Source organism: Zeus faber (genome assembly GCF_960531495.2).
Source record: "Zeus faber genome assembly, chromosome: 20".
Classification (NCBI taxonomy): Eukaryota; Metazoa; Chordata; class Actinopteri; order Zeiformes; family Zeidae; genus Zeus; species Zeus faber.
Window position 1 is genome coordinate 11,358,063 of NC_137207.1, and position 21,971 is coordinate 11,380,033.

General features: G+C 46.6%; 4 protein-coding genes across 6 annotated transcripts; 2 read left to right on the top strand and 2 right to left on the bottom strand.

The window, feature by feature from the left end:
* Positions 1-312: 312 nt before the first annotated feature.
* galk1 (galactokinase 1) lies at positions 313-6,942 on the bottom strand. Its single transcript, XM_080021502.1, has 8 exons — positions 6,739-6,942; positions 5,513-5,702; positions 5,271-5,390; positions 4,966-5,101; positions 4,408-4,589; positions 4,165-4,315; positions 3,888-4,050; positions 313-1,217 (listed from the first exon to the last, which is right to left on the bottom strand). The coding sequence occupies exons 1-8, from the start codon at positions 6,898-6,900 to the stop codon at positions 1,143-1,145; spliced, it is 1,179 nt and encodes a 392-aa protein (XP_079877628.1). The 5' UTR covers positions 6,901-6,942; the 3' UTR covers positions 313-1,142.
* LOC307246063 (BTB/POZ domain-containing protein KCTD21-like) lies at positions 1,814-2,834 on the bottom strand (the record flags this gene model as incomplete). Its single annotated transcript, XM_080021858.1, has 2 exons — positions 1,814-2,284; positions 2,421-2,834. The coding sequence occupies 2 exons, from the start codon at positions 2,832-2,834 to the stop codon at positions 1,814-1,816; spliced, it is 885 nt and encodes a 294-aa protein (XP_079877984.1).
* A 1,586-nt stretch (positions 6,943-8,528) lies between the features above and the next one.
* lrrc45 (leucine rich repeat containing 45) lies at positions 8,529-15,853 on the top strand. Its single transcript, XM_080021844.1, has 18 exons — positions 8,529-8,585; positions 9,540-9,876; positions 10,217-10,278; positions 10,367-10,437; positions 10,555-10,733; positions 11,039-11,167; positions 11,270-11,382; positions 11,840-11,898; positions 11,999-12,076; positions 12,180-12,315; positions 12,395-12,472; positions 12,570-12,681; positions 12,896-12,966; positions 13,396-13,488; positions 13,579-13,671; positions 14,189-14,362; positions 14,460-14,607; positions 14,815-15,853. The coding sequence occupies exons 2-18, from the start codon at positions 9,648-9,650 to the stop codon at positions 15,012-15,014; spliced, it is 2,025 nt and encodes a 674-aa protein (XP_079877970.1). The 5' UTR covers positions 8,529-8,585; positions 9,540-9,647; the 3' UTR covers positions 15,015-15,853.
* A 1,321-nt stretch (positions 15,854-17,174) lies between these two features.
* rac3b (Rac family small GTPase 3b) lies at positions 17,175-21,774 on the top strand. Of its 3 annotated transcripts, none has more exons than XM_080021527.1 (6): positions 17,175-17,290; positions 18,963-19,034; positions 19,151-19,343; positions 19,421-19,483; positions 20,070-20,229; positions 21,602-21,774. In XM_080021527.1, exons 1-6 carry the CDS (start codon positions 17,256-17,258, stop codon positions 21,730-21,732), a joined length of 654 nt encoding a protein of 217 aa, XP_079877653.1. In that variant the 5' UTR covers positions 17,175-17,255; the 3' UTR covers positions 21,733-21,774. The 3 variants fall into 3 exon arrangements, with proteins under 3 accessions (XP_079877653.1, XP_079877654.1, XP_079877655.1); XM_080021528.1 differs by having other exon boundaries at positions 19,151-19,268; positions 19,397-19,483; XM_080021529.1 differs by having other exon boundaries at positions 19,151-19,268.
* The last annotated feature ends 197 nt before the right edge of the window (positions 21,775-21,971 follow it).

The window sequence follows — 21,971 nt, forward strand, 5'->3', positions numbered from 1 at the left end:
TTTTAATTTCTTTAAATATATATTTATATATATATTCACTATGATTTTATTCTTTATTTTTTTCCTCGGACCGCCAAGCCTTTTCTTTTTTTTTTTTTTAAATGGTAATCATCTCTGGAAACGCATCAGTTATCGCCGTCACTGATTCCCCGTTACATGAAAAATGTGGAATCAACTCGTCCTGATTCTAACTAGACAGGTATGGAAGTTGGACTCTGTCATGTCTGACCATCAAAACATTCTTCGGTTTTGATTCCGTAAACAAATGTGCAGCAAATCGAAGGTCCTTAATATGAAAGGAGGTTGAGGATCACTGCTCCATCATAACAAACAAGGAAACAAAAACAAAAAAAAGGCTTTTTTTTTTTTTTTTTTTTGCAATCGATGGATACGTCGTCATTAAAAGAGGTTTATTAAAAAATAAGTTCCCGAAAAATGTCACAAACAATTTCAAAAAGTAGTCCCGTATTATAAATTGGAAAATGGTTATAGACATCATTGGGCTGAATTCCATACTTTTCAAAGGCACATTTTACTTCAATTTAACACATAATAAATTTGTTACCGAGAGGAAAGCATTAGGTAGAAACAGGGTAGGTTATGAGCTAAATTATTCTATGACTGTATTATAATCACATGTTCTGTTATTATAACCATTTCCTTTAGGTCAGATAGCGAGGTAAGTGATAAGGAACTGTAAAAAGAAAAAATCTAACTTCAGAAATTTTAAAATTTCTGTCCGTCTACAGGTTAGTATGAAGTGAGTCGGTCCATCTAGAACAGGCATGGGTAGCAGGTAAGTATTAAGGCTTTCATAACAGCGTCATGACATGTTGACTGAAGCGGAACTTTACTATGACCAAAATGAAATATGGATAAATCATTTATAGTGTTGATGTTGAAGTGAAGGCGCCATAAATGGCCTACAACTGAATTTAAGAAGTGTCACCCAATTGACCAATTTTAACATCAAGGTTCTACGCATTTCAAAGAGAGGCTTCAGTCTACAACTTCACACTCGATTCACAGTGGTCATTTCAACAATCTAAGAAAATAATCACATCAACTGATTAATCGCATGATCAAGAGGATTGCTCATCTTAGCACAAATGGTGTTAGCAGCCAAAGTGGAGTGCAGTGTTTCAGGAAAGGTTGAGAACCCGAGCCCCTTCTGAAGGAGTAGTGACGTAAAATGTCGGCGTTCCACTGTATCGCTCCTGTTGAGGAAAAAAATAATAATACACATTAGCAGTACATGCTTTAACTCAACGAGTAACTGGAGAACAACAAAAAAAAAAAAGAAGAAGTTTGGATTGAGAATTGATGATCACGACTCATGTTATGATACCCGACAGACTTTTCCACACGTGATTGTGGAAAGACTCATACTTATCTCTTGTCCCCCCTCTCTACATCCCAGGAAGGAGACCGAGGCCGTAACAAAAGGGAAAAACCCACAGGAGTGGTTTCCCCCCACCTGACATCTTTCCTCTCCAAACGAACAACAAATCTTTTCCGTTTGCAAAGGCAACTTCCTTTAATACTACTTCCTCCCTGCCAAAATAGGTCTTCAATCCGGGTCATTTGATTTGTCCCATGGGAGTGTCGTCGAGGGGAAATGCCTTGGAGAGAGGGGGGAAAAAAAAAAAAAAAAAAAAGTAACAAACCAAAAAAAATAAAACATAAATAAAATAAAAAAGTATTATGTTGAAATGGGATGCATGATTAAAGGGTTAGGGTTAGCAGCCATCTACGGTATAGTAGTAAACTTGTCTTCTTCCATTGTGTTGATTTGCTTGTTTAGGGCGAGGCTTCAGCCCTTCACAAGCTGAAGTGAGCTGCAGTTGAGAATGTCCTTTGGGTCGGGGGTCACTGAATCAACCCTGAAGCCCTCAGCCAGCGATACTGTCAGGAGCTCCTCCACAAAACCCTGCATGTCTCTGATTTCGTGAGGGCTTTGTCGCGTGTTCATGATGTCATCAGAGTGAAGCTGCGTGACCTCCGGCTCCGACACAGTCAGCCCCTGGTAGCGCTGCTTGTCATACTGGTCCTGGGGCAGTTCTTCTGGTCGGGGCACCCACTCCAGTTTCAGCCTGTTTAGCCGAGGGTTGCAGGGATGGGGCGAGCGGAGACCTTGGGAGGTTTGGTAGGACAAGCGCTCACAGAGCATGGCCACGAAGGCCCTCCAGGTACAAAAGAGGTCGACGGTGAAGACACGCACGGAGCATGTGTGAAGCTCGTAGTTTTCTGGCCCCTGGCGCAAGTTAAAATGGAGGACGCGCACCTAGAAAGAGATGGCACAACATACTCTCAAGCATGCCTTGTCAGTATATACAAACAAACTGGTCCATCCATGTTTACACAGACAGACAGACAGACAGACAGACAGACAGACAGACAGACACATTATGCACACACACCTTGCAGTCTACGTCAACCATCAGCATGGCTCCTAGCGGACCCCCTCTCAGACTGAGCGGCATAGACACCTCGCAGCGGCGGATCTCTTCCAGCAAGGGGCGTATCTGGAAAAAATCGGCCTCTCGACGAAGCAGTGTAAGCTCAGCAAACGCGTCCGGAAGGTCCAGGGAGCTGGAGCGAAGGTAATTCAATATGTACCGGAAGACCTTTCCATCTCGGTCTATGAAAATGTTCCCCCACCTGTCCCTGAGGGCAGGGATCTGCCCAGTAAACATGGCCCCGAGCATGGAGTCCCGGCAGCGTGTCAAAGTGTCCAGCGTCGTCGTGTAGATTTCTCCGCCAACATTCAGCGACACCGGGTCCCGCAGCGAGTTGCTGTTGCCGTCGCTGTCCGGTGAGTTGAGGTTCAGCATTTTGGGAGGTCAGGAACAGTCGCACCTTCTCCGGGCGTCAGTGCCGTGACTGTTAATATTTTCCCAAGTAGCCTTGTCAACACTTTGGGGTTCAGTAGCCCTCTGTGTCTCGCCTCTGCTGTAGATGCTGGTCCCCTCGCAGTGGTAAGGAATTCAGTGGACTGGGGGGATGAGGATTTTCAAGTGTGTCTTTTGTCTCCAAGAAAGGCTTTCGTTTCTCTTTGTTGGGGCGAAGCACTAATACAGCAGAATACGGACGAGTTGGAAAAGATGCATAATGTGTGCGGTCGGTTGCTATGCTCTTTACTTATCCTCTACTGTGTAAAAAAACAAACTTATGCTTGCAATTCCTTCACGTCTAGATGTGAGCGATTTCCATGATCTCCTCAAAATAAATTGACATCCTCGTAGATTGCGCTCTTTTTGGATTGTGGAGGATGCCAGCCGAGCCAACCAACAGCAGGCCAGTTGCATAACCCCAGTAGGAGAGTCTCTGAGCAGCCACAGACAGAGAAAAGGGAGCGAGGGGCACAGTGACCCGACCAGCATGCTAATAATGGGACACTTCTGCCCCAGTCTCTATGGAGCTAGCTTTTATTCTCTGCTCATAGAATGTGTCTGTGTGTGTGTGTGTGTGTGTGTGTGTGTGTGTGTGTGTGTGTGTGTGTATGAACACACACACACACACACACACACACACACACTCTGGGGCTATCCGGGCAAGACACGGGGGACTGGGTGATTTGTCAGAAACGTCCCCCTTAAAGTGACAGTAACGGCATCGAAAAGTTGAATAAGCAAAGTAGACAATGCCTATTTGACTGAAGAACCCAGCCTTTACCAAACAAATATTTCCCCCAAGCAAAAGATTCAACAAAGCAGTAAGATAAACAGCACAAGCAGGTTCTTGTCAACTGAATCACAGTTTACTTTGACATTACAGAGAAAAGGTCGGAAATGGAGGAGACCGTTGTGAGTTAATTCCTTAAACGTTCACGTTCACCCGAAAGGCTCGGCCCTTGCGAGTGTGTTTGGAAATTTATGGATACTGACCTGTATGCGGAGTATAGTCTTATCAATGGCGTGAGCCTGCAGCAAAGTGACAGTGCATCCACCAAAGCCTCCACCTGTCATCCTGCTGCCAAACACGCCCTCCACCTCCATGGCTGCAGACACCAGCTCATCCAGCTCTTTGCAACTCACCTCATACAGGTCTCTGAGAAAGAGGATATGTATGAACACGGTCCTTACATAGTAAGTTGAGTCAATTTTCATTCTAAATAATCTGTAAGCAGTTAAATCTATGAGCAATGCCTACTTCAATCCTCACCTGAGGGAGTGGTGGCTCTCCACCATGAGTTTGCCAAATTCCTCGTATGAACCCCTCTTCAGAGCCTTGGCAGCTTGCACTGTCCGCTCGATCTCTTCAATCACATGTCGAGCCCTGCAATAGGTGACGTTATCAAGCCGATTCCTGGCATCTAAAAAGATAGAGAGGGGAAAAAAAAAAAAATGTGTCCGGTCTTTTAGTCGATCGCGTGGAAGAAGTTAGGGGACCTGATGAGCTTCATACCTTCCAGGTCCTTCATGGTGGCGTCCCTGAGACTAGCCTTGCCCAAAGCAGAAGCTGCTTCCTCGCACTGCCTGCGTCTGGTTGGGTATTCACTACCCGTCAGAGAGTGTTTGACGTTGGAATTGGTAATGAGGATGACCAATGCAGGGTCTGACAGCGGAACCGGAGTGGCCTCCAGGGACCTAATTTTCAACAAGAGGAAGTTATCCAAGTCTAAATACATTCATACATTCAAGATATAGAGAAAAAAAATAAACTAAAAACTAAAACTGAGGAAACACTATTATAAACAAACGATGGACAGATTGTACTCATATTACATTACATTGCATTTAGCAGACGCTTTTATCCAAAGCGACTTACAATTATTCAAACACCGACGGACGCAGCCATCAGGAGCAATTAGGGGTTAAGTGTCTTGCTCGAGGACACTACAGCATGCTAGCAGGAGGAGCCTGGGATCGAACCAGCAACGTTTAGATTACTAGAAGACCAGCTCTACCTCCATTCTTCCACGTCTGACACTCTTTCGCGTTTACTTGTGTGGAAGTTAGCTACCTGCAGTCGATGAGCAAAGCGTGAGCCTCCCGGCCCAGAACGGACACAAACTGGTCCATGATGCCACACGGAACGCCGGCGTGGGTGTGTTCTGCCTGCTGACATGCGACGGCTTTTGCCACCTTGTCTCCATCATCTGTTGAATTTATGAACCAAGAAATCGAAAGACTACCAACTGTGTTCATATTAATTGTACAGCTGATCGTCAGAAACGGCAAAAAAAAAAAAAAAAAAAAAAAAAAAAAAAAAAACCCTGAAGGTATGCAATCAAACAAACTGTGATGTCAAAGTGAAGCGGTCTCTACCTGGGTGGAGCTGCTGCAGGAAGGTGTAGACAGCAACCTCTAGGGAGGCTGAGCTGGAGAGTCCACCTCCCAGGGGCACAGTGCTGGCTATCACAGCTCTGAAACCTGGGACCGGCTGTGCTAAAGGGAGGGACAGTTAAGAGAGAGACATCATAAGAGCCAGATGTGTCCGACCAAGGTCCCCCTTTGCAGCTGTGTGACGAGTCAGTGGAAAGCTGTACACGCATGACTCGTTTCTTTACCTCTGTAGTGGTGCACAACACCCTTCACGTAGTTGGCCCAGCTGGGTTGACCCGGAGACAGTGGTGCCCCATCGTCTGGCAAGTGGAAGGTCACGCTCCTGGACTCGTCAACATCCTTAGCTGCTGTTATGACGGTGACGTCCTGACCAGGGGTTTGGCTTCCCACCACAACTGTTACCAGAGGCAACGCCTTTCATGCAGACAAGAAAAAAAATAAATATGAAAAAGGGAGGAGGTGTACGTGAGAACCCTGCCTTCCCATAAGAGATGGCACCGATCCGATACCCGCGTATCAAGCCAGCAAGAGTAAAAAATGCTGCAGATCCTATAACTATTCAGGCTACAGTTGCTAAGGAGGAGCTCAACCATCTACTTCCCATACATGATATTGGTCCCGTTAGTTTGAAGTTCGCATAAATTATTTTTAAATATTGGGAACAATTTCAGAATTTATTGTGGCACATCTGCATGAAAACAAAGCCAATAAACACTCAACCAATGTTAGTTGTTCCTATTTGAGGCTTGGCTGACTGTAAAGCAGTCAGTTGGACTGGTCGACGTCTGCAAGTTGCATTGGACAACAGCGTCTGTGCAATGAGGTGATACATGACATCCGTTAAAGCGGCGATCCACGAGGTCGTCTGTGTTGGGTGGATTACGCTGAAAGTCCCAGAGTTCCATTCAAAAAAAAAAAAAAAAAAAAGTAAAAAGTACCCAAGTACTAAACTTGAGTAAACTAAACACTGTAGCTCCAGAAGCAGACAGGGCTTCTTTTTACAACATTGCTGGAAGCGCAGCGCTCTTGAGATGAGTGAGTCAGAATTTATTGAGCGCTGGTTAGTATATTCGGGTAAGATACGGACAGACTTCTCATTATTTTGGGCAATTATGTATCAAGTAACGAATCACGGGAGAATGTTAGGCGGTAAAAATAAATAAACATGTACCAAGTTAAAAAAAAAAAAAAAAAAAAAGTGTAATGGAGTAAAAGTGTAAGTTGATAGAAATGTAAATAACCACGTCAAATAAAATCAATTCAGGCAGCAAAGTACAAATAAATAGAGAAGGTACCAAAGCAGAGATGAATATTAATTATGGGATTTTGTTATTATTATATATATATATATATATATATATATATATATATATATATGTATATATATATTTTTTTTTAATTAAATGATCAGTTACTGCTTGAACAGTTACAGTTCAGTGGCACCATTTACCATTGGTAGTACGAAGCCATCGTTGTAGTCAGTGTGCTCCCCGATCAGGTTGACCCTCCCCGGCGCACACACCACCACCTGCGGACGGCCGCCGAACGTCTGCTCGTACAGCTGCCGGGCCTCGGCCACCACGCTGGAAACCTCCGGAACCGGGCTGGCCATTGGAACGCCGGCAAGTGTCACAAGGCACGACGGGGAGCGGTTTGTTTTTCCGGCATGTCAGGTGATCCCACTTCCTGGACGTGGAGCGCGGGGGCGGGTGGTGCCGCAGTTGTGATTGGTGGAGGTGCGCGTCCCGGCGCCATATTGTTGGGTTAGACGCTGCCTCCCATTGAAGCCGGAGCTCTTTGGCGCGACTACGGAGCTGCCGTCGCGGTTACACGGCGGCGCGCACACCTTTAAAAGCCAACGAAGTTCTTTTGGCACATTTAGCTTGTCTGCGGTGTCGCCCTGCGTTTCGTAGCTTGGAGAACCCACAGGCTCGCCAGGCAAAAGTCGAATTTCCCGCGGGCGTCCATGTTCCCACGAGCAGCGGAGAGACGAACCCAATTGGCGCAGCTCCCCCCCCCCCCCTCAACGGAACGACGCCTTCCCGAGTTTGACGGGAACGCAGCGTGTCTGTGATTGGCGTAGCAGTGTCACGTGACACGCCGTGACGACATAACTGCGTGACGTATAAACACTAATTTCGCGGGAGCTCGGATGACTACATTGTATCTGTGAACCAATTGCGAATCGTTAATCTACGTTATGGTCGGTGGTCGCGGGGCGACGAGCTCAGATGGTCCAAAGCTGTTGAAAATACGTTGCCTATGTTTGAAAACATAAATGAAGAAATACATAACATTCAAAATTAATTATATATATATATATTTATTGATTTTTCTTTTTTCTTTAAATGATTATTATTTTTTTTTCTTTATTATCAATTTTTCTTATTTTATATATTTTTTTATTTGTACAGGTTGGGTGAGCGGCAGCACTTTTTTTTTTACAGCCAGGCCCTGTATCGCATTCGTCGTCACGCACGCAAAGATCAACGTTTACATACAATCAGGAGTTGAATGTGGTGAAAATAAAGTTATTAAGTTATTACTTAGTTAGAGATGGAGTCAGCAATCTCTCAATCAATTATTTGAAACTCCCTAAATAGGTCTAGGTATAGATTCAAGATGTTGTCACATACATGTACATACGAGGATACATAAATGTGGTGAAATGACATAAGTGTGCATGTATTTTTTTGTTGCCTTTAATTTATGAATTATCCATTATTATTTATTATGTGTTTATCATTATTTATTTATTACGTATTCATGTTTATTTTTCCATTGGAAGCAGCAAACACACAGGCACACAACATGGGGGGGGACCATACTGCGGAAAGATCTTCAATTTTTTTTTATTTTTTACAAAAAAAGTTTCTCTTTGTTCGTATGATTCAGAAAAATAGTTTGTATAACTCCAGTAATATTGAGCAATAAGGGATATAAAATGAATTTAATGAATTTGGTTCACTTGGCACAAGTAACCATAAAAATGTTGTATTAAAGCAAAATTATTAAAAACATAATAAAATATAAAATTGACATAGTTTTTCCTTTTTTATTTATTTTTTTAATGAAGAAGTGACGTAATTAAATAAGTGTCGGGCCAAGCGCCAAAACACGCGGCCAGTTTTTTTTGTTTTTTTTTTTTAAATCATGGACGAGCCATCCCAGGATGCACTGCGGTGCGGCACACTTCCTGGTTACTCTTCCGGCTTCCTCCAGCCCAACTGTCAGCGGCGAGCGACGGCAACGACCGTCGGGCTGTGCAGAGCGCAGAGAGGGCATGATCGCCTTCAGGTCTGAGCTTTTTGAGTTTATTTTTTACTAACGATGGCAGTCAACACGTATCTGTACGTGCACGTATGTCTCGTTCGCTTTGGCAGTGTTGCTTTGAACGGCAACGCTGCAGGGTTAGTAACCGTTTTTGTTGTTGTTGTTGTTGTTGTTGTTGTTTTTTTTACAAACAACCCTATTCTTGTTAATCCTCCTTGTGGGCGACAAACGATGTCTAACTGATGTGGTCCCACTACTCACCTATAATCATAATAATAATAATAATAATAATAATAATAATAATTGCTTTATCTATATAACACCTTTAAACACATTTTAAGAAAGTGCTTTGACAGATGAACCAAAAGCAGAGTGCCCAGATTATGAATTTGAAAGGCAAAGGAAGATTAACAAACAAGTACTAAATTCATTCATGAAATTGAAAAAGCCAATTGAAGAGACGATGGAAAAGAAACAAAACAAAAAAAAAACATAAATAAATGCAATATGATAATAAGAAATAATAAGCTTACAAACGGATCACAGCATTTTTGCAATCACAAACCATTTTTGAAAATTTGCGGAGGTGGGAAATAACTACTACGTCATCTCTAAACGAAGGCTTTTGTCCCGAGCGACTTACAAGTACTCATTCACCGATGGACGCCATCAGGAGCAATTAGGTGGTCAATTAAGTCTCATGTTCAAGGACGCTTCACGGGATCGAACCGGCTACCTTGGCCCCCTACTCTACTTGCAGTTGCTCACCGATGTTAATGGGGCTGCGAGCCAACAGCCTGGGGTGAATAACACAGGATGCCAGAGGCATCACTAAGGTGTTGGATGCTCGGATGAGATGAGACTAGACCATGTTGATGTCAATATAGCTTCAGAACGGTGGGAATCTTACTCCTCGAATATTCTTGTGCAGACTCTTTTTTTAATTTTATTATTTTTTTTTCTGTTGCCCATATGTAGGGAGGCAACCTCCAGAAACTGGAGGTAAAGCTTGAGTGGCCAGAAGTCGAAGGTTCCGAGGGACGAAGCAAAGACGTTGTGAATGCCTGGACCCTGGCGTGTCCCTGGATGGAGAAGTTCCGGCAGACGTACGTGCGTCTGTGTAAGGAGGGCGGCGTGGAGCCCCAGGAAAGTGTCCTTCAACTCCAAGCGACCCACGGGTGTGATGGGGGCCCCAGACTTGACCTCGGCGGGCAGAGCCTGTCAGTGGACACCTGCAACGTGCTTGGCAAGGTCCTCCAAAAAGACACCGCGTTTACTGAGGTGTTGCTCTGTGACTGCATGCTCAGCGAGGAAGGTGTGTGCGTCGGTCCATGTATCTGTTATTATGCATGCCGCTACCTTGGGGTTTTTCTTGTGTGTGTGAGTGCATGATGATAGTCTGTGCCACTTCATTGGAGAGATTTAAAAGTTAACCTTCTCTTGCTATTTTTTTTTTTGCTTTCACTGGTCTAAATAATGGCTGTTTTATAGGGATTGAGATTTATGAGGTTATTAAACTACATGGTAATATAAGGTCATATCATTCGTAATCTTTGGTTATTGTTATTGGGTAATTTAAATAGTGATATCAAACCAGATTAGTCACTTTTCAATATGCATCACAATGTCTCTTCTCATGGCTCTGTGACATTCAGGTGCAAAGGGCCTCCTGAGTGGCTTTTTTACCAACACCACTATTAAGATCCTGGACCTGAAGGTAGGGGGAGGTCACTTAGATTACTTTTGACAAATTACCAGTTTTTAATACATTGCAGTATGTGAATAAATTGTCTTTTTTTTTAAAGGGTAATAACCTGAGATCAGCGGGTGCTGATGTGTTGGGAAAGCTGTTGTCGCGAAACAACACTCTGCGGAGGTGAGAATTCCACACCCCATCTGAGCTCCTGAACCTTTGCCCTCCTGTTTGTCCGTAAATATTTGGCTGCGCATTGATTCTTGGTGTTGACCTTTACCACTCTTGTCCTCCTGCTAGGCTGGTGTTGGAGTGGAATGCTTTGGGGATCTGGGACGAGGCCTTCTCTCTGTTCTGTGAGGGCCTGGCCTCAAACGGCGTTCTCGCTCACCTAGATCTCCGCAATAATCAGATCAGCCACCAGGGGGCAGCAGAGCTCGCGCTGGCTCTGAAGAGGAACGGCACCCTGCAAACTTTAGGTAGTGATGAAATGTTGGGCTTTTTTTTATTTTTTTATAAGTTGACAACCGAGTCACCCAGTGAAAAGATCCATTCCTTTTTCCAACTCTTTCAGTTTGCTCTCGGAATGTAAGGAGCTAGGAACAAATCATTCACGTTTCTTGCATCACTACTGCTAGATGACCCAGAGGCACATCACACATCTATGTAATTCACATAGATGCTTGATGATCACCCTTTTAGCAGTATGCTTAATAGTAGTAAGGTGTGTGTGTGTGTGTGTGTCATGATCCTCCATTGTGACACCTTACCTGCTCCGCTGCAGATCTCAGGTGGAACAACATCGGCCTCCTCGGTGGCCGGTCCATTCTGGAGGCTTTGCAGCAGAACAAGAGCCTGGTGCAGCTGGAGATGGCCGGGAACAACGTACCCAGCGACACACACAAAGCACTCGGTGAGCGGCGGTGGGAGAGGCGCTCAGACCTTCTTACTCAAGTGAAAGTGCAAACTCCCTGATACAAATAGACTGTTGTAAAAGTGAAAATACCCCCCACAGAACAGGCCATTTTGCGCAATTCAGACAAACGGTCCACCCTCACGGAGAGCCGCAGCAGAACCAAGGTGCTCACCAAGGAGATCCAGATACTCAAGCAGGAGAAAGGACGGCAGGTAACCAGCATCAAATACAATAGTAGAAACAGTGCAAATACAAAATCAAGATACAATAGTGAATCTCAATATCTGTAACGTGATGATACTTTGAGAGCGCGATCATTGTTTTTATTTTAATTTGTAATCTCAACTGAGCGCGGGTGATATCACCAAGAAACATATTAGTTAACACATGAACTATCCACCGCACAAAGACAAAAGTTAGAGAATTGATCATTATCAATATGGATTGGATGACAAAAGCAGTAGATTTCTGTAACCTTTCACTCAGTAAGAATAGTCAAAAATGTTCAGATATATCATTGAAGAGGAATCATTTATACAGCCCCAAATGGTAATATGTAACATGCCTGGGTTAATTCCTGCAACATATTATATGTTTTGTATGACAATTTCAACATCTAGGAAATATTTTTGGGCTTTTCCCGTGGTTACCCCTCTCCCCTCCTTTCAGTACCTGAACCTGATGGAGACGATCGACCGACAGAAGGAGGAGATGGGACGCTCCAGCAGGTCAGGAGACTTGCTTGGGCAATCTATGGATTCATTTCCTATCGATATTGTATGCCAGCACTGACGCGCTACTTCCCTCCCTCCCTCCCTCCTCTGCCAGGGTGACCTCCGTCCACGTCGGCCAACTGCAGGAAGCCCTGAACGAGAGGAAGTCGGCCGTCAACGCCCTCACCGCCAAGTCAGCCTCGCCTCATCCTCTCTTAGTTGATCTCCCTGACCCCGGAGGACCGGGAGCGCTCCCGCTCACCTCCTAACGTCCCTGACTATTCCCACGCGCGCAGATTGCAGATGGCGGAGGCGGCCCAGGCCCTCGCAGAGCAGAAGAACCATGACCTGGGAGACCTGCTGGCTCGTGTCAAGGCCGAGAAGGACGAGCTGAGGGAGCGACAGAGCCGGGAGAGGACGAAAGAGCAAGAGGTAACAGACAGAGGACAGGGGCGAGGTGGGGCGGGGGTTGGCCGTTCCGACGATGCACTCTGACCCCGCTGTCCTGCAGGAAAACATGCTCCGCGAGGGGAAGCTCCTTAGGGAGATGCAAGGTGTCACAGAGGTCAACGTGCAACTCAGAAATAAGGTACGCCCAGGTGCATTTCAGCTTTTCAGTGCATCTACCTTAGAATATTGTGGAGAAACGGACTAATCGTTGCATATTGTGCGTGTCCGTGTGTCAGCTGGAGGAGACGGAGCGTAGGTCTAAGTCTCAGCAGCAGCAGATCTTCGAGCTCAAGCAGGAACTGACCAACAGCACGGCAGAGCTCAAGCTACGGCTGGCGCAGGCAGAAGGCATCGCGCGCACACACACACACATACATACACACACACACACACACACACACACACACACACACACACACACACACACACACACACACACACACACACACACACACACACACACACACACACACACACACCCCAGTGGTATCCCCGTGGTATTCATTCTTTGCATTTACGAGAGACCAAAGTGCATTTGACTTCTTCCCCCTCCTCCCCATAGACCGTCTGGAGATGGAGAAGAGGAGGTCCAAACAGGCCCTGGATGACATGGACAGTCTGAGGCAGAAAGAAGTACGGTTCCATCGTGCGGGTGCATATTGCATGGAAAATTTGAGAGATGACAAAGCAGTCTTGCATTTAACTTAACATTTACCACGATTTTTGTCTCAAAAGGAAAATGAAAGTACAATAATTCCATTTGCATGTGAACATTTTGTACACATGCTGCATGGCCAAGTTTACGCAAATAATAATGATAATTGGGGAATGGCATCTCAATCTTTGTATTACGTTCAATTTCACGATGCATTAAATATCCTAGAAAGACATTTTTAAATCCACTGTTCACTATTGTACAGTATACAGTCTAATCAGCGGTTGAAAAGCCACTTGACATTTCATTCACAGAGATTCAGCAGCCCGTTAGAAATAACTTTAAAAAAAAGGGAAAGATACGATTTTCAGTCAATGCATTTTTTCGTTTTCTTTATTTTTGCGCAGGTGGATCAGGTGAGTCGCCGCCTAGAGGACAGCGAGCGAAAGCTGCTGGAGCGCATCTTCAAAATGGAGGGCCAGCGGATCCAGCTGGAGGAGGTTGGTCCCACCGCCCCATCGAACCGTGTAAGGATCCGCCGATACGCTCTTCTCCGGCTAATCGAGTGTGTCATAATATGTGTGTTGTAGGAAGTGAGCAAGGCCAAGGCGGCGTGCCTGACGGAGAGGGCCCAGGCGGAGGAGGAGCTGGGCCGAGTTCGCACTCAGGTCCGCCTGGAGGAGGTACGTAGAGAGGAACGTACCTCTGTGGAATTATTTTTGTGTGGAATTATTATTATTATTTACATTTGGAAACGCATCAATTTCACATTATTCTAGTGCCAGTGACATTGGAGGGAGAATGATAAACAAAAATGTACATTAACGATGAACGTCGATAATTTTGTTCCAACTTTTACATTGTTTGCGTGGGTAAACAAACTGTTTACAATTGACCTCTGGGAGCTTTCGCATCAAAAATAGGAAAAAAAAAAATCCCATTTTCATACATTCTTTTAAAAATCGGACCTTGTGGGTTCAATGTACTCAGTCCACTTTGACGCATGATGTATGTACCATGTATTATATTGATCCATTCATCAGTATAAGGTTGGTCTGGTTTTAGCCATTTTCTTGTCATAGCCTTTTTGATTGACATAGACTTCCCCACACCTCTTCCGCACGTGTGGAATTCAAGCGTGGTCGGAACAACACCAACGCCCACCCACAACCCTGCTTTGTCCCTTTTCCCCGCGAGCAGCAGGAGTGCGTGGCCTCGCTGGAGGAGAAGCTGCGCTCGGTGCGACAGTCCCGGCAGGAGGCCCAGACGCACTGCGCGCAGCAGAAGCAGAGCATCGCCGAGCTGCAGAACAAGCACAGCCGGCAGAGTGCGGAGCTGGACGGCCTCCGACGCAGGATCGAGGAGCTGCAGCAGGTCGGCGGCTCGGGATGAACAGACGCACCAGCGAGGGAAAGACAAGGTTGCACGACCATCCCTTTTTCGAATGGGTGGCTCACCGTTTTCTCTCCAGGAGCTGTCTGGAAAGGAGCAGGAGAAGGTGGCTGAGGTGAGCAAGGTGAGGGTGGAGCTCCAGGAGCAGATCGGACACCTGCAGGCGGAGAGGACGGCGCAGCAAGGACTGAAGGAGAAGATCAGCGCTCTGGAAAGAGAAATGAAAGGTGAGGGAAAGCTATGGTTACCATGGTTATATCATGGTTATTACCAGGTCCTTCAGGTTCTTGATGTACTTGAATTTCGTGCTGAGAAATTGAAGTACTGAAGAAATGGCCCCCTTTGTGCTAAAGTGCTTGAAAACTCCTCTCAAAAAAATCCGATCATTGAAAACCTGTGATATTCCCCCTGGTTTTGTCACCCCCGCCCCCCAGCCCTGGCCAGCAGCCACCGCGAGGTCGTCCTGGACAAGGAGAGCGAGATCGCCTCCCAGATGGAGAAGCTGCGGCTGCGGGAGGCGGAGATCCAGAGGATGCGGGAGGACGAGGCCCAGCGAGCCAGCTACCTACACAACGCCGTCCTCGCCTACGTGCAGGGCTCCCCGCTGGGCCACCACAGCAGCCCGAAGAAATGACACCAGCTTCCGGAGCTCAAACCACCACACGGAGGAGGCCCTAGCCTCTTGACACCGCAGTCCTTACCCCAACAAACATACTTCCAATTTTCCTTTCAGGGCTCATTTGCCGTCTCACTGTATTCCAAAGCTCGACCTGGTGTGTCGCGAATGGGGTGACAGTCAGAACTTGGCCTTGATCTCTGGCAAATAAGCCTTTTAAAAAAAAAAAAAAAAAAAAAAAAAAAAAGTACTTTGACTCTGTTTTTTGTTGTTCTTTAACGGTAAAGATCATCTGATAACGTGGAGCAGCTACTCAGGACATGGTTGATGTTTAGCTGTGGCTTGGGCTCATCAGCGACCAGGCTGCGTTCCAGGTCCTGGTCCATGACCAATGCCAATGTTCTGTCACCCCCTATCTCAAAGCCTCAGTTGGAACGGGGCCAAAAGGCATCGCCACAAGACGCTCGTCACTCCTGCGCATGATGAGAAATGCGTCGCTCCACCATCTTTCCCTGAGCAATCTAAAGTCTATTGTGTATTCAGAACCTTTTTATTTTTCCTGTTTTTCCAATAGGAAGGAGAGCAGTACGCCATTGTTTACACGTTTACATGGAAAGCATTTAATATCCAATCCAAGTTTTGTTCTTTCACAAAAATGTTTCACCGCGCCTCGCTTTAGGCGACGGCTTTTTGAGGAGCTCCCTCACATTCACCACAGATGCGTTTTTCGAATCGAAACTGCAGTTTGATATCCCCATTTTGCATCACATAAATTAAATTGTAATGCGCGTATGATAAGTAATGATCTATTTCAGGGGTGTGTTTACATTTGTAGTTTTTACGCTGTTTTTGGACTGTTTTCTATTACGTGTTTTTTTTTTTGTTTGTTTGTTTTTTTTACAAATAAAGAATTCTAAAATAAATCTTGTCATGTTTACTTATCTTTTTTATTGAGCAAAATTATAGAAACAATGTCAAACAATGAGTAGAAATCGAATGAGTTTCCATTTACAATCACAGTGACTGTATGGCTGTGAAAACCAGATCCTCATGTCATCATTGAGTAATTGAGTTAAAATCAAAATGTAAAAAATATATATATATATTAATAGTGCTTTTAAAAATATGTCGATTGTTAAGTATTTATTAGATTGAGGAATTTGAGGGGTGAATTCAGTGAAATTATACAGTGGGGGAATTTAGAGAAATATTGTTTTTGGTTAAAGAATTTCCTATATAAATTAAACATTATTGGTTGTGTTATCAATTGGCAGTGCACTGCTGCCTCACAGCAAGAAGGTCCTGGGTTCGATTCCCGCCTGGGGCGCTGTTGGCACCCTGCTCCGGGCGGGTTATCTCCCAAACAGGAGCCTTTCTGTGTGGACTTTGCATGTTCTCCCCGTGCTCACATGGGGGTTTCCTCCACCTCACGTCAGTAAGGACCCCCCACCAAAAACATGCACCCATCATCGTCTGACCAGCGATGGACACTTATCACCTGGTCCCCGGGCGCGTCCACGTATGCTGCCCACTTCTCCTGGCTGTGCCCCCCGGAGGAAGGACGAGCCAGGATGGGTCGAAGGCAGAGGAACCATTTCACCGGCCACCATCCAAAGCACGTGCGTGTGTGTGTGTGTGTGTGTGCAAGCATGTGTTGTTGTTGTGGTGTGTTGTGTGACAAATAAAGACTGTTTCTTCTTCTTTCTTCTTCTAAAATAACATACCGTATCTATCTATCTATTTATTTATTTATTTTTAAGAGCGTAAGTAGCTTGGGCAGCATTGGAAAGGTGAGGCTTTAAATCAGGCCATCATTTCTTAAGTAGGTATACTGTATTCGTCGCCGGGGACATTGCGGCGTTACAGCTGCTCAAATCAAAACAGCGGGCAATAATAATGAAGTAATAAGAACACGAGTCCGAAAATAATTCAGCGATATACAATGCATCGAAATAAATAATTAAATAGCAATATTCAATAAGCCTGAATATGAATAGTAATAAAAAACAACCCTCCGTATGCAGGGAGGGTGCTCTGTGGGCGAGGTCACCGGGGCAATCGTGGGCGGAAAAACAGGACCCTGTCCCTTTAAACGCGCTCGGCTTTTTCCGGAGCCACTCGGGGAGGTTCCTTCTCTTCGGCCCCTTCCACTGCGGCTCCATCGCTGAGCGGACCGGCCCGCTGCTCGCACCCCGCACCGCGGAGAGAAAAGCCCCCCACGCCCCGAGTCCGTGCGAGGAAACACCCCCAACTGCACCAATGCAAGCCATCAAGTGCGTGGTGGTCGGCGACGGGTAAGGCTGGATTCACGCCGGCGGCGCGTTTATTTTCCGTTTTGTGTGGGTTCGCCGGTGCGCCCGCGGATGGATGGGAGGGAGGATGGGGCGGATGGACGGAGGGATGGGTGGATGGATGGAGGGAGGGAGGGAGGGATGGGTGGATGGATGGATGGAGGGAGGGAGGGAGGGAGGGAGGGAGGATGCTGGAAAAAAAAAAAAAAAAGGGGGGGGGCTGGGGGTCCGCCGATCATGACCGGGTGCGCGCTCCTCTGCGGCCGCGTCTCCGCAGCGCACCGTTGCGTCCGAATGGTTTCCCGTTGTGATCGCGGCGAGATGGCTCGGATTGGGGCTTGGGCTCGTTCTCGGCGTCCGACCGGGATGGTGTGCGGGGACCACCTCCACCCATAGGCCCTGGGAGTCAGACCGGAGTGCTGATGCACCGGCACTACACATATAGGCCTGGATTGTGCCATTCAGTCCCTTCTGGTCCATTTATTCATTATAAAATTCATTATTAAAGTGGTAATCCTTGACATTATTTTGTTAAAGAAATCCCTTGTTCATTATCAGTTTCGCTGTCCCTTCTGAAGAAACAGGCATTCAGTCTCTTCGTGTCATGTATACGCCCCTCTATATGTTCTCTCCATTGTCGGTGGCGGGGTCCGCCTTTCCCGACCATTCGCCACGTGCAGGAAGCAATAGGTGAATTTGCTCCCGACGTAGGTAGTCGTGTCCATGAAAATAGATCCCCGGACCCTCGCGTGACAGAGAGAAATAAAACGCAGCGATCGATCGGAAGAAAGGCGTCGTTTTGAGGACAATTATGAGGACAACGGCAAACCGTGGACGTCGGGAAATACATGGGGATGGAACTCTGGGAACCCGTCGTAGGGATTAGCGCCTTGGACATCGTTTCCCCATCACGGCCCCCTCCTCCAGCGAGGGAAACCGTGGCACGGAGCGACTCCTCCCCAACTCCTATTCCATCCTCCGTCGCCGCTTCCTTTTCCACCTGCGGACGCGCAAAAAACCCCTTGACCTCAAGTGGTTCGCACGGCGCCCCCTCTTCCCCAGTCAATGTCTGCCACTTATGTGTCTCACACACACGCACACACACACACGCGCACACATGCATGCCTGCACACACAAACAGTGAGTGCACTACTACCTCCTCCGCTTGACGTTATTCAGCTCAATGTGTTGGCGTAGAGGCGAGGGAAAATTTCCCCTTTAGTGTGCACACGGAAGGACGCAAATATCTCTGTCCTCTGCGGGCGGTACATGCATGTCTGTGGCGGGTGTTTTGTGCACAGGAAGAGTGGACGAGAGAGAGAGGAGGGTGGGGGTGTTGGCGGGGGCTACTATAGCCCCTCTGGCACCATGAATGTAGGCCAGTGTCTGTGTGACAGTAATGGAGTGGCTGTCCGTGGCGGTCTTCTTCACACGCACACGCACACACACACACACACACAAGTGCATTTCCTTTATAGTGACACATTTTGGTGCACAGTACAGCACAGTGCACAAAACGGCCACCCCCTTCATATCAACCGTTGTTTACATGAAAAGTTTGCGGTTTTCGATGTCGGAGCTGTACAGGCCGTCTTAGAAGAAGGACGTTTTCCCCGTTTCCTATCTCTCTCCCCGTCTCTGTGTTTCTATTCTTTATCCGTTTCCTCCCTCCCAGGGCTGTGGGTAAGACCTGTCTGCTGATTAGCTACACGACCAATGCCTTCCCCGGGGAATACATTCCGACTGTGTGAGTGAAAAAATAAAATACAATAGAAGAGTGCAGAAAATAAGTCGAGGAACGGTCGCATTGAGGCGCCGGCGAAGCAAAGCTTTTGAGTTTGTGTGTTTTCTGCCTCGTCGCAGCTTTGACAACTACTCGGCCAATGTGATGGTCGATGGCAAACCCGTGAACCTGGGTCTGTGGGACACGGCGGGTCAGGAGGACTACGACAGGCTTCGGCCACTGTCTTACCCACAGACGGTATCCACACACACACACACACACACACACGGAGCCTCAGACTACTGTCTCTGCCCTGAATTTCACAATGACTACGTACACAGGATGACACTTACACACACTTACATGTAGCTCATGCCCTCAACCAGCCGTGTCTCTGGTTCTCCTCCCAGGATGTGTTTTTGATATGCTTCTCCCTGGTCAGCCCGGCCTCCTTTGAGAACGTCCGAGCTAAGGTCAGTACGCTGACGTCCCCCTCCCCCCCCCCCAGCCCCCCAACCCCCTCCGCCTCAACAGCCGAGTCTGACCACAAGGAAGCACATCTACAGCTCCGCCTGGCTTCGCACAGCTCCATCGCAAAAAGGGGGCCTTTCCGTTCAGGTCATGTCTTGGAACAGGATGAGGGCTTTTCGTTCTCCCGCCTTTCTTTACGAGGAAGACGCGTGGGAACGGAGAGACGTTCCAGGGCAAGGTCTGAAGGAGGCCCCAAACGACTCTATGGGGAGAGACTCTGGCGGCCCTCGTGCGGTTTCACCGGCAGAGCGTCATGCGATGCTCTCATGTGAAATCACACTTTTTTTCCCTTTGAGGTCCAAGCTCTCTCCATAGTTTGTTTGGTGGATCGGGGTCATCATATGATGTGGATTAGTCGAGGTAGCTTCGTCAAAGGATCGCTTTGTGCCGGTGTAGAACTATGGCGGCGTTCGAGAACAGAATCTGTTCCCGCACATTCTGATTATTTCCCTCCCGCTCCTTCATTCTCGCTGACGCTTCTTCTCCACGTCCCCGGTGTGTGTTTGTGTGCACGTGCGGCGCCGGTAGTGGTACCCGGAGGTGAGACACCACTGTCCCAACACGCCCATTATCTTGGTGGGAACCAAGCTGGATCTGCGGGATGACAAGGACACCATCGAGAGGCTGCGAGACAAGAAGCTGTCCCCCATCACCTACCCCCAGGGCCTGGCCATGGCGCGGGAGATCGGTGAGGGCTGGTTTTTCTCCCCGTGCACGATGGGGCTTATCTGTTTTCATGGACAAAGATAGATGGATAGATAGATAGATAGATAGACGGACAGACAGACAGATAAACAGACAGACAGACAGACAGATAGATAGATAGATAGATAGATAGATAGATAGATAGATAGATAGATAGATAGATAGATAGATAGATAGATAGATAGATAGACGGACAGACAGACAGATAAATAGATAGATAAACAGACAGACAGACAGACAGACAGACAGACAGACAGACAGACAGACAGACAGACAGACAGACAGATAGACAGATAGATAGATAGATAGATAGATAGATAGATAGATAGATAGATAGACAGACAGACAGACAGACAGACAGACAGACAGACAGACAGACAGACAGACAGACAGATAGATAGATAGATAGATAGATAGATAGATAGATAGATAGATAGATAAACAGACAGACAGACAGACAGACAGATAGATAGATAGATAGATAGATAGATGGACAGACAGACAGATAAATAGATAGATAAACAGACAGACAGACAGACAGACAGACAGACAGACAGACAGATAGATAGATAGATAGATAGATAGATAGATAGATAGATAGATAGATAGATAGATAGATAGATGGACAGACAGACAGATAAATAGATAGATAAACAGACAGACTGTCTGTCTATCTATTCATATATCTTTCTATCTATCTGTCTGTCTGTCTATCTATCTATCTAAACACAGACAGACAGACAGACAGACACAGATAGATAGATAGATAGATAGATAGATGGACAGACAGATAAATAGATAGATAAACAGATAGACAGACAGGCAGACAGACAGACGGACAGACAGACAAACAGATAGATAGATAGATAGATAGATACTGTAGATAGACAGACAGACAGACAGATAGACAGCTGGACAGACAGACAGATAAATAGATAGATACTGCAGATAGATAGATAAACAGATAGACAGACAGCCCGATAGTAGCGGTCAGTTATTTCTGAATAATATCCGGTGTTTGTTGCGACTATTGTGACTATTGACAGTTTGTCTTAGTGGAAGCTCTTAAACCAGGCGTGCTTGCTATGATGTCATTTTAAACAAGTATGCCGTCTCAATCGATTGTTCTATTTGTCAAACAATACATTTGTCGAGTAAGTAATAGGCGGGACGATGCGCAGGTCATTATCGCAAAAAAAAAAAAAAACAACCCCCGACGAGGGTGATCAGGACTGCGACGAAAAGCAGGCGCTTGTGTCTCGTCGGGGGCCTTCCCTATCGGATTATCCCCCGGCGGCGCGGCCCAGGGCCCTTCGTTTGACCCCGCCGCCGTCTCTGTTCTCTCTGGCTCGCAGGGGCCGTCAAGTATCTCGAGTGCTCCGCCCTGACCCAGCGGGGGCTGAAGACCGTCTTTGACGAGGCCATCCGCGCCGTGCTGTGCCCTCCGCCGGTCAAGAAGAGGGGAAAGAGGTGCACCGTGTTTTGAGTCCACACACACGCAAACGCACGCACGCACACGCACCCGCACGCACACACACACACACACACACACACACACACACACACGCTACAATACATGACCAACCACAAGCCGGCACTGCTTCTCCGACAGTATCAAGATAGAGAGCGAGAGAGAGAGAGAGAGAGAGAGAGAGCGAGCGAGAGAGAGAGAGAGAGAGAGGGTATGCACTGCTGATATGTTTTCTTTGTTTTAAAGTTCTATCA